Source organism: Bufo bufo, chromosome 3 (genome assembly GCF_905171765.1).
Source record: "Bufo bufo chromosome 3, aBufBuf1.1, whole genome shotgun sequence".
Lineage (NCBI taxonomy): Eukaryota > Metazoa > Chordata > Amphibia > Anura > Bufonidae > Bufo > Bufo bufo.
Genome location: NC_053391.1, coordinates 361,029,620 through 361,041,876, shown reverse-complemented (window position 1 = coordinate 361,041,876; position 12,257 = coordinate 361,029,620). Strand labels below are relative to the sequence as shown.

Genomic DNA, 12,257 nt, shown 5'->3' with positions numbered 1-12,257 from the left:
TCATGTCTGTATTCTAGGGTGAGAAAAAGTCATTTCGCAGTAGCATGTCCTTGTAGACTTTGCATGGTTTATTACTATGTCCGCTTGTTATTACGTTTAAATCATTCTAGAGACCTTACTTAATATTTGCAGGGAGAGATAACACAATTGTTGTGACCCCTGTTCTTCTGTCCTGTTACTAGATAGAGCTCCATCTCTTACCACCAAAAACTTTAAATTAATGGTAGGCAACCTTGATGAGATAGAGAGCTACTATAATCCTATAAATGGATTGCTTTGCACATACTGTGGGAAACGTTACCTGCTAAAAGGGTACCTGTCACATTATACATGTGGGTAGCAGGTTCTAGATCAGGAGAAACTGAGTAGATATATAGTTTTGTGGGGAACAAATCAGTAAAAGGCTAGTTTCACACTAGCGTTAGAAGAATCTGGCAGGCAGTTCCGTTACCGGAACTGCCTGCCGGATCCGGAAATCCGTATGCAAACGTATATCATTTGTTTCCGTATCTGGATCCGTCTGACAAATGTCTCTCCGGTGTCATCTAGAAAAACTGATCCGGTATTTTTTTTTTCACATTTTTAAAGGTCTGCGCATGCGCATACCGAAAAACCGGATCCTGCATTAATACATTCCAATGGAAATGAGTGCCTGAATTTTGCCAAATACTGTAAAAGGGACTGAACGGAAGACATCCTGATGCATACTGAACGGATTGCTTTCCATTCAGAATGCATTAGGACAAAACTGATGCGTTTTTTCCCCAGTATTGAGCCCCATATGACGGAACTCAATACCGGAAAACTTTAACCCTAGTGTGAAAGTACCCTAAAGTCATTTGAATCCATTCTATGCTTAGGAGTCATGTGGGTAACCCTACTCAGTAATTTCTGTATGCATAGTCATTTAGGGAAGTCAGTCACTGATTAGGACCACCCACTGGACTCTCAAAGGGGTTGTCCAGCTATTACTGCACAGCTGAAGTGAACAGGGATGAGCGGCTATACCAACAACTTGTGAACCGATTCTGTTTTTGGAAGACAACCCCCTTTAAGCATAGAAACAGCAAATATTTAAATGAATATAATTCAAGGTGTATTGATTCTTTTCCTACAAAAATGTATATCAATCTGCTCAGCATCCCCTGGTTTATAACATGATGGCTGAAGATTAGACACCATGCTCAAGGTGGCAGGTTCCCTTTATGGCACAAGCCGTACTAGTAGAAACTGCTTGCTGTTGGACAGAAACTATTTAAATTCTTCTTTTTTTAAGAAATTATCCAAACAAATGACAAAAGCATTATTTGCACATATTGTACTGACATCACACATACATTTCCATTTTGCAAACATTTTCTTCTAAAACATGGAAAGATAAACGTTATTCAGAACTTTTCATACCTACAATAAATTACTTTTGCAGCTAAAGTGGTTGCATATCTCTTTCAGACATAACATACGTAAAATAACATTTTTATTATTGGACTGGTAGTAAAAGAGTTGTCTAATTGGTGAGTTCATAAGGAGAGACCTCAATTGACTCTGACCCAGGAAAAGTATGGGCATCCATTGATTTCAGTCATTGCTTTGTATTATTTTATTCGCATCATAGTATGTTAGGGGTTCCCTATGATCGCCTCGTCTGCTGCTTTGTAGTCCACAGCAGCCAAGCAATATTTCCTTATATATAAAAAACATCTTCATCAATGCTACACTTAAAGAAGACCTTGAGCATCTTTTCTACTCATTAATCTACAACTAGGTTAGGTTTTATTTTGGAAATAAAACCTAACCTAGGAATGAATACAGTTAACTGGGTGTTAAAGGGGTTGTCCAGTTTCAGGAGGAAGCCAGACAGCCCTCGGGATCATCCTGCAATAAAGAACTGGTAAGTACTTATCTGGCAGATCTCGCTCCACCGCTCCTGTTCTCTTGCCTGGGCTCTATTTACCTGGCTGCATCGGTGACATCACGTCGACAGCACGTGACTGCTGCAGCTAATAACTGGCCTCAGCAGTGCATTAAAGAGGCCAGTGATTGACTGCAATGGTCTTGTGTTGTCGATTCGATGCCACTGCTATCACAGTAATTACAGCCCAACCAGGAGATGTGGAATGGTGGCACGAGATCTCTGCCAGGCAAGTACTTCCCAGTTCTTTATTGCTGGCTGATTCCGAGGGTTGTCCAGTTTCCTCCTGAAACTGGACATCCGCTTTAATGGGGCATGTCCCTATACCCTTTAACACTATCCAATCAGTGCTGACAGTGTCGGAATGTATAGGACACACTTTTTTGAACAGGACAATGGGAACTCTCAATTGTTAATGTATTCCTACATTTCCAGGTTGAATAACGGGGGAACAGAACAATACAGAATTCTAAGAAAAGATGCTGCAGAATCATTATTTTGTAGGAATACAAGTATTTGCTAAGCAAGCATATAAGGAGAGCTGATAGGTCCTTCTTAAATATAACTTTATAGTATACTGATCTTAGTAAAATCCACCGTGTATCATTTTATATCTAAAAAACAGCAAATTCCAAATTGTCAATCCTACTCTGAGCGCTGCAGGTTTCGGGTGTGGGGGTCCTGTTCACAACAAGTTTCAATTTCCAGGGTAAAGTAGAAACCACGCTACTCACAATGTAGATACTCCACAATGCAACCAATCACTGTTCAACCAGCGCTTCAAATCACACTTCCACCCGTCTCTTCTGTAAATGGTTAGATAGAGGAGCAAGGGATAATGAAGTACCGCAGTAGATCTTCTAAAATCAGCATTTATTATACTCACAAGATCATAAAAGATACAAACATATCAAGTGTTCAGACCGGTCTCCCTTCTAGCGCCCTACCCGGGTTTCACCTTCGATTCGTCAGGGGCGTACCCCCCACCTTTCGGGGATGTATCTTTTATACACACATGGGAGTTACTCCTCCCTCTGCCTGTCTAAAACCATCTCCATCCACATATCTATTCCAATTTCAATAAAACATATCCATAAATAAACTTTCATCATTCTTACACTCAAAAGGATTAAAAACATGATAACTATTGATAAAATCTATCCATCTCTTGCTTGTCTCTACTATCGCTACGTAGGTCAATCAATGGAAGACCGCTTTCACCTCCCCTTCGTGGTCACGTGAGCAGACACGACCAATAACCAGTTACTACTACAATCCATTCATAAGGCCCACTTCACCTCCCCTTCTTGGTCACATGGCTAGAACATCCAATTAATGGTTACTACTATAGTCTCATTAATGTGAGCGCGTTATCATCAAGCCTAACTTTAGCGCTTCACACCATTCATTCATAGGGACATTGTACCATCATTTCGGGTTAGTGGAGCTACTCCAATATCCTCCTCACATAATTCATGTTAGGCAAGGTTTCAGGTCAAATTCCATATTTAGTCCTGAGGGCTGTAAATCCACTCTATCTCGCAGCGATTAATCTTGGCGATTGGATCCTCCCCTCGCCATTTGTTTACCACTCGTTCCAATCCCATAAATTTTAAACCTGATGGATCCTTCTTGTTGCATTGTGGAGTATCGACCTCTTCTGGAGTGGTCGGACTTGCATTTGTTGGGAGCAGCGCGGTTTCTACTTTACTCTGATCATTTTATATCTATCTACAACATTTAGGTTTTTTAAGTGTAACACTAAAAATTACTATTTAGTCACAGGATTAGCCAGGTGGAGGATAAGTGATAAAGATTTTGTCCTTCAATGTAGTAACGTTATGAAACCTGACAAAAATGTAAATGGAAATATTAATCTTTTTAGTTAATTAGTGAAAAGTTCATTGACATTGTAGAGGTTGTTAATAATATTATGCATTCCTTGTGAGACTGTGAACTGTAACCTGCTGTATGCTTGCTTCTCACAGGGAGAGCCAGGCTCTCGGGGAGAACCAGGATTCACTGGAGCACCTGGAAAGCAGGTAAGTACAGATAATGAGGGGCATATGCTTTATTTTACATAACACAGCTTATTGTTTTTTCCTTTCACAAGAAATTGTCATCTAGAGATCAATTTATCCTGAAACAGTTTTTATGAAAATAATTACATAACATTATGTTTTATGACATAATAAACCTGGAAATACATTGTAGTTTATTTGTATGTACTAGGGAGAGAGAGGTCCGTCTGGAGAAGCTGGTCCCAGGGGCATTGTTGGAATGAAGGTAAGTGAATTAAATACATTACTCTTCTTCTTGGCATCATTTTAATTACTGCCTTATACTATGTCATGACAATAAAGACTGATCTTTCCTCCATTGGTCCTTTAAAAGAGTATAAATATCATTAGAAAAAAATGGTGTAAGTGTCATTGCAAGCTAATATGTTTGTCTTTGTAGGGGGACCGTGGTGAAAGAGGACCAGTTGGGCCTGTCGGAGTGGATGGGAAAGTCGTAAGTATATGTTTACACAAATGGAGAATGACAAATCTTGACATGATCTGATGAGATCCTTGTCTATGATCATGGAGCATTACATATAACTGTATTGGTCAACTGAGATAGATAGATAGATAGATAGGGCGTCACCGACAGAGGTACATGCCCAGGGAGAGCTGACTGTTCCAGCAGTGCAACCAGGAGGCGGTGGAGGCTCATTTCCTGCTGCGGTGCCCCAAATACTCAGCAGTCAGGGAGACTCACTTCAGGAGACTGTCTGATCTCTGCCCAGACTTCATCTCCATGGAGGAGGAAGAGAGACTCTCCATACTGCTGGGGGAAGAGGAGAACAAAGCGGCCACAGCAGCACAATATATTACTGCCTGCCATAGACTGAGAGGAGCCTGATATACCATGGACTCCTATACCCCCAACCATACCCAATTATTTCCAACTTACTTTGGCAATGCTAAAATGTATTTAGTCCTGCCAATCAAGCTTATTTGATTTGATAGATATGAGATAGATGGATAGATATGAGATAGATAAGATAGATAGATATATAGAGAGATAAACATGAGATACAGTAGATGGATAGATAGATATAAAATAGATGGATAGATATGAGATAGATTGATAGATGAATAGATAGATAGATGTATATGAGATCGATAGATAGATAGAGAGATAGATAGATAGAGAGATAGATAGATATGAAATAGATAGATTAGATAGGAGATAGCTGGATAGATAGATATGAGATAGATGGGTAGATGGATAGATAGATATGAGATAGATAGATGGATAGATAGATATGAGATAGATGGATAGATAGATAGATAGATAGATAGATAGATAGATAGACATGAGATGGATAAATAGATATGAGATAGATGGATAGATAGATAGATATATCGACATGAGATAGATGGATAGATAGATATGAGATAGATAGATAGATAGATAGATAGATAGATAATGCGATACGATAGATAGATATGAGATAGATAGATAGATAGATAGATAGATATGAGATAGATAGATAGATAGATAGATAGATATGAGATAGATAGATAGATAGATAGATATGAGATAGATAGATAGATATGAGATAGATAGATAGATATGAGATAGATAGATAGATATGAGATAGATAGATAGATAGATAGATAGATAGATAGATATGAGATAGATAGATATGAGAAGACTAGATAGATAGATAGATAGATAGATAGATAGAAAGAAATGCAATAGATGGATAGATAGATATGAGATAGATGGATATATAGATAGATAGATAGATAGGAGATAGATAGATAGATAGGAGATAGATAGATAGATAGATAGATAGATGTGATATAGATTAGATAGGAGATAGATGGATAGATAGATAATGAGATATGATAGATAGATAGATAGATAGATGGATAGATAGATAGATAGATAGATAGACATGAGATAGATGGATAGATAGGAGATAGATAAGTAAAACGAACTCCACGGCACTTCCAAAAACAAGTATGCGTTTATTCACCAAGTAACAGCGATGTTTCGGTCCGCTCAATGGAACCTTTCTCAAGCAGTGGTTATCACTGCTTGAGAAAGGTTCCATTGAGCGGACCGAAACATCGCTGTTACTTGGTAAATAAACGCATACTTGTTTTTGGAAGTGCCGTGGAGTTCGTTTTACTTATATGGTTTAGTTGGTGGATCACCTCTGCAGCCGCTGGCACTCCATTTCACTTTTTTACTGCTGTGCTGCCTGCCCTTTTTTTGCTTTTTTGTAGATAGATATATAGATAGAGAGATAGATATGAAAGATAGATATGAGATAGATAGATAGATAGATATGAAAGATAGATATGAGATAGATAGATAGATATGAAAGATAGATATGAGATAGATAGATATGAAAGATAGATATGAGAGATAGATAGATAGATAGATAGGAGATAGATAGATAGATAGATAGATAGATAGATAGATAGGAGATAGATAGATAGAATTTTTGCAAAGTAAACATTTAATCTTTTTAACATAAGTTACACTGTAGTGCAGATATGGTTTCTTTAGCATGATGCCTGTTTTATGTTGTAGTGTTCTTCTCCACTAGAGGGCACAACACAGTCAATTTTAACATAACCAAGATTATCTAAGCGATGCAAAGCCTACATATATGTGCAGTTCGCACCTACACTTTTTTTTTACTGATTTAAGTGTGAAGGTGACTAAGTATATTTGTAATATTCCTTATGAACAATAAACTAAAATATCTGCCTTTATGGTGAGAGTCAGGCTGTATACAGGGTGGGCCATTTATATGGATACACCTTAATAAAATGGGAATGGTTGGTGATATTAACTTCCTGTTTGTGGCACATTAGTATATGTGAGGGGGGAAACTTTTCAAGATGGGTGGCGACCATGGTGGACCGTGGTGGAGCTGGAGTTTGTAAGGGTGCCATTTGTGAGTAGCTAATATCCGCCGAAGGGATGTTTGACTAATGCCACTCTCCAGTGAGATACGGCGAGTGCTACGCTGTGGGCTCTTGCTGAATGAAGCTAGGACAGCCACTGATGTTTCTTCATTAGAAACAGATTTCATGCGTCCACATTTTGGCAAATCCAACACTAAACCAGTTTCACGAAACTTAGCAAGCAGTTTGCTAACGGTAGCATGGGAGATGGGTGGTCTCGTAGGGTGTCTTGCATTGAAATGTGCTGCAATGACCCAGTTACTGCGTTCACCAGACATCAACACAATTTCTATCCGCTCCTCACGTGTTAACCTCGGCGACATGTCAATGGCTGTAAACAAAGAGAAACTTGTAAATAACTCATGAAAGAATAAAGTTACGTTAAAACCAAGCACACCATTGTTTTTCGGGAGAAATTCCCACTAAGTTTGATGTGTCACATGACCCTCTTCCTATTGAAAAAACAAAAGTTGGATTCAAAATGGCCGACTTCAAAATGGCCACCATGGTCACCACCCATCTTGAAAAGTTCCCCCCTCACATATACTAATGTTCCACAAACAGGAAGTTAATATCACCAGCCATTCCCATTTTATTATGGTGTATCCATATAAATGGCCCACCCTGTAGAATACAAGAAATGATATTTGGACGTAGCTAAAAATAGTCAATAAACAGACATACTATAAATACTAGAAAGCAGTATTTTTTTTATGTGACTTTTCTGAGACTTGCTGTCGCACAACTCCTGTCGCTGTGTAGCCCCAGCCTCACTGTGCAGTGTGGTTTTTTATTAGGCCTCATGCACACGGCCGTGGTTTTGGTCTGCATCCTATCCGCAGTTTACTTTAATGGGGCCGCAAAAGATGCGGACAGCACTCCGTGTTGCTGTCCGCATCCGTTGCTCCGTTCCACGGTCCGCCAAAAAAATAGAACCTGTCCTATTCTTGTCTGCGCTTTGCAGACAAGAATAGGCAGTTATATTAAAGGCTGTCCGTGTCGTTCTGCAAATTGCGGAACGCACACGGACGCCATCCATGTTTTGCAGATCCGCGGTTTGTGGACCGCAAAACACACAACGGTTGTGCGCATGAGGCCTTAACCTGATACTGTGGCTAATGGCCACAGAGGACAACTGATAGAACTGAATGACTGTATCGTACAAATGATGATCCCATTATTGACTGATGATTGATCAATTCTCTAGCTCAAAGTGACGTAGGATCTTGTTCTGCCCCGAATCAAATTGTTTTCTTTTTGCTTTTTATTTTATTAGGGAGCAAAAGGTGAACAGGGTCCTCCTGGCATACCAGGACCACAGGGTATTCCTGGAGTAAAAGGAGACAAGGTAAACACATGGTAATTTGGGATTATTTGGAATATAAGCAATCTCTCTATTTTCTTTACTCTTCCATTATTTAAGACTGAAGGAATAGTAAATAAATGCATCCGAATTCCAGCATTTTAACTGGGTTCAAAAGAGAGGGGAACTCAGACTGTGGGCCCCATTGGGGACAGTGTAATGACAATGTCTGTAAAGCGCTGCGGAATATGTCTATGCTATATAAGTGTGCAAAATATATAAATGCGTAAAATATATAAATAATACTATCATATACCCTCAACTGCTAGATGTAGCTGACGATGCCAAGTTTCCACTACCCCACTTATGGCTTCTTTTATTCCTCAGGGCTTCCTAGGAAAGGTTGGAGGAAAAGGCGACGTGGTATGTATGCTTGTATGGATGTTTGCCAACTATATGGTTGGCTATATGGTCATAGGCAGATCTTATTACTGCCATCAAGCATCATTATTTTCTTTTCTGTTCTTAATGTTACAGCGGCACGTAATGCTAAAAATTGCTGTTTGCTTTTAGGGTGATCCAGGAGTTGAAGGTCTAGCTGGAGAGAAAGGAGAAAAGGTGAGGTATCTTACTACACGGGTTATTTTACTACATGCAACAAGGAGTGTGAAGCTGCATGACCTTATCCAGATAATGCTCTGAATCCAAGTACAGTACAGCGCCACCATTGGTCAACATTACAGAACTGTGCTTTAATCTATTCCTGTTACCTAAAATGCAAGCTGAGTCATTTTGGCAATGGGGGAGGGAAGTCACAAGGTAATATAGTAGGTTATTGTTATATCTGAAATATGTGTTATATGTGAAATTACCAAAGTGATCCAGTGGCGTGCCTAGGGTGTTTGGCACCCGGGGCGGGTCCTTTCTCTGGCACCCGCCCCCCCAATACTTTAAAAAAATTGTACCCTCTCACAGTAGTATTGCCTTCATTGTACAACCTTCACAGTAGTTTTGTCCAGATATGTGCCCCCTCACGGTGGTTATGCCCACACTGTACCCCTTTCACAGTAGTAATGCCCTCTTTGTGCCCCCCTCAAAGTAGTTATGCCCTCTCTGTGCACCTTTCACAGTAGTAATGCTCTCTTTGTGCCCCCTCACAGTAGTTATGCCCTCTCTGTGCTCCTTTCACAGTAGTAATGCGGCCCATTGTGCCCACTCTGTGCACCATAACAGTTATGTGAACCTCCTTCACAGGAGTAATGTCCTCTGCGCCCCCTTCACAGTAGTACTGCCCATTGTGCGCCATTCACAGTAATAATGCCCACTCTGTGCCCCATAACACATATGCCCACCCCCTCCACAGGAATAATACCCTCTGTGCCTTCTTCATAGTAATAATGCCCATTGTTCCCCCTTCATAATAGTAATACCCACTGTGCCCCCTTTATAATAGTAATGCCCATTGTGCCCCCTTCATAGTAGTAATGCCCATTATGCCCCCTTCACAGTAATAATGCCCACTCTGTGCCCCGTAACAGTTATGCCCACCCCCTTTACAGGAGTATTGCCTTCTGTGCCCCTTTGTAAAAGTAATGCCCATTGTGCCCCCTTTATAGTAGTAATGCGCTCTGTGCCCAATTCATAGTAATAATGCCCATTGTGTCCCCTCCACAGAACCAATGCTCTCTGTGCCCCTTTGTAGTAGTAATGCCCATTGTGCCCCCTTCATAGTAGTAATGCCCTCTGTGGCCCCTTTGTAGTAGTAAAGCCCTCTGTGCCCCCTCCATAGTAGAAATGACCTCTGTGTCCCCTCCATAGTAGCAATCATCTCTGTGCCCCCTCCATAGTAGCAATGACCTCTGTGCCCCCTCCATAGTAGCAATGACCTCTGTGTCCCCTCCATAGTAGCAATGACCTCTGTGTCCCCTCCATAGTAGCAATGACCTCTGTGCCCCCTCCATAGTAGCAATGACCTCTGTGGCCCCTTTATAGTAGCAATGCCCTCTGTGTCCCCTCTGTGTTAAAAAAATCCCCCACAAGATTCACCTTGTCCAGTTCCTGATGCTCACATCCAGCTCTCCCCTGCAGACACAGAATGCTCTGCAGCATTGTGTGGGAGGAGCTTAGGCATATACCAAGGCTGCAGGCTCCTCCCACACAAGCCAGAAGCGATCCGTGTCTTCAGGCTGAACGGTGGAGGATTCAGCAAGCAGACACAGATCAGCCACTGGCTCTGTACAAGCACTGAACTTTTACTTTCTCCTCCTCCAAACAAAGCTCCGCCCCTATGGTCATCCTCACATGTCCTTCCCACCTCTCCTGCACTGCTGAGCTCCGCCCCCTCCTTGCACCCCACTGTACGCCAGCCTCTTATTGTCCAGAAATTTCTGTACAATAAATCTATAAAGCATTATCTGTCAGTGCCATTCATAGTATTGTACCGCTGATGATATCCACTGCTGTTTCCAGACTGGGCTCCCTATAGCAGCCCCCACTACAAGCCTCTTGTATCCCACCAGGTTCTATCAGCCCCTCCAACGTCTCCACATCACAGCATGTACCACACTCGCCCGTCACTTACCCGTCCTGTATCAAAAAGCAGCTAAGCACATTCCCAGCCATCGGCCATTACTTTGCCAGGAAATGCATCTTGGGAAATGTAGTTTCAGTGTCAATCAGTAGTGCGCGCGTCTTACTTGGAAAGACTACATTGTCCATAATGCACCGTTACAGAGGCGTCTATGAGAGCGCAGTGATTGGTCCCCGCTCTGTAGAGGCTGTACGGTGGCGCGTAATGTGAGGTGTGGCAGGCATGAGATATATGCCGCTGTCTATGCCTAGTAAGTTCGCTGCCTGGAGTGCGGCAGCACCCCCTGTAGAGCTGACACCCGGGGTGGAACTCTCCCCCCAGCCCCCTAGGCATGCCACTGAAATGAGCTTTTGCTTCAGACAGTTTTGTAGTTTTAACTACTCTTCTCACATCTTCTGCATATTACCGACTGATAATACGCAATATTCAGATGACAAAAAATCTGAAGAATGTATACATAAGTGATTACAGTATTAAAATGGAAAGACATGTTTATTGGGGAGAACCGTACAATTGAAAGGAGGCTCTAGTACCCTGTTGGCCTGCCTCCAGCCTGGATAGAAGATGATATACGGTTGGGCATACAGGTTCCATATGTTATCCTGTGACAAATTTTCCCACAGATATTGCATCTGGACCTGTAGATCCTGCACACTCATAGGCTGCAGAAGCGGCATCCGAGCTAGTCCCTGAGTTGTTAGTGTCCCTCGTATCACTAATAATGAGGACCAACTGTCATATACAATGGCTCTCCAGATCATCACACCAGCCGTTGAGGCAGTGTGTCACTCCACAGCAAAGGCAGGATTGAAGCGCTCACCATGAGGCCTCCATAATTGAACCAGACTATTCTGGGATCACAAACAGAACCTGGATTCATCACTAAAAATAGTATGGTTGTAGTCCATATCAGTTTAAGTTTCTCTTTCACAACACCACTGCAAGCAAAGATGGTGGTGGCTAAGCACTTGGAAATGGTCCAGGCAGAGACAAGGATGTGTAATGAAGGCACCACCTGTGTCTGGATCGTGGACAATTAAACTGTGCAAGCTGCTCGTGATTGCTGGCAGATCAATAGATCCTCTCTAATGGTGGTCTGTCTGGGCCATCTGCTGCCTGCTTGTCAAGTGTGAGTGGCCTCATGTAACCACTGCTCCCAACACCGCCTGATAGCTAAGCCTAAGCCTAAATAGCAGGCAGTTCCTCAAACTGATCATCCTGCTTCTCGCAGTCTAATAATGTTCCCTCTCACAAAGTCTGTCAGCTGAGCAAATGTCTTTGAGCGCATCATAGAGGCATGTTTAGCAGTCATCAATCTGTCATCAAGGGGTGCAATACCCAAAAGTAGTCTCTGAGAGCCTTTTATAGGGCAGCACAGGAAGCACATTTACGCCCTCTTGTGGCAAGACCCAGTGTCTAATCAGACCACACCTGTAATCATTTACATATCTGCCTGAGACAGCAAAGTTTTGCAGC

The 12,257-nt window shown here is 41.7% G+C and overlaps 1 protein-coding gene across 1 annotated transcript in view; it reads left to right on the top strand.

Annotated features, from left to right (window-relative positions):
* LOC120993795 (collagen alpha-2(IX) chain-like) overlaps positions 1–12,257 on the top strand; it is a 156,244-nt gene that overhangs the window by 53,713 nt on the left and 90,274 nt on the right. The window contains exons 9-14 of the mRNA XM_040422266.1: positions 3,901–3,954; positions 4,145–4,198; positions 4,373–4,426; positions 8,165–8,236; positions 8,579–8,614; positions 8,765–8,809. Of these exons, the coding sequence (XP_040278200.1) occupies positions 3,901–3,954; positions 4,145–4,198; positions 4,373–4,426; positions 8,165–8,236; positions 8,579–8,614; positions 8,765–8,809 (315 nt within the window). The remainder of the gene's footprint in view (positions 1–3,900; positions 3,955–4,144; positions 4,199–4,372; positions 4,427–8,164; positions 8,237–8,578; positions 8,615–8,764; positions 8,810–12,257) is intronic.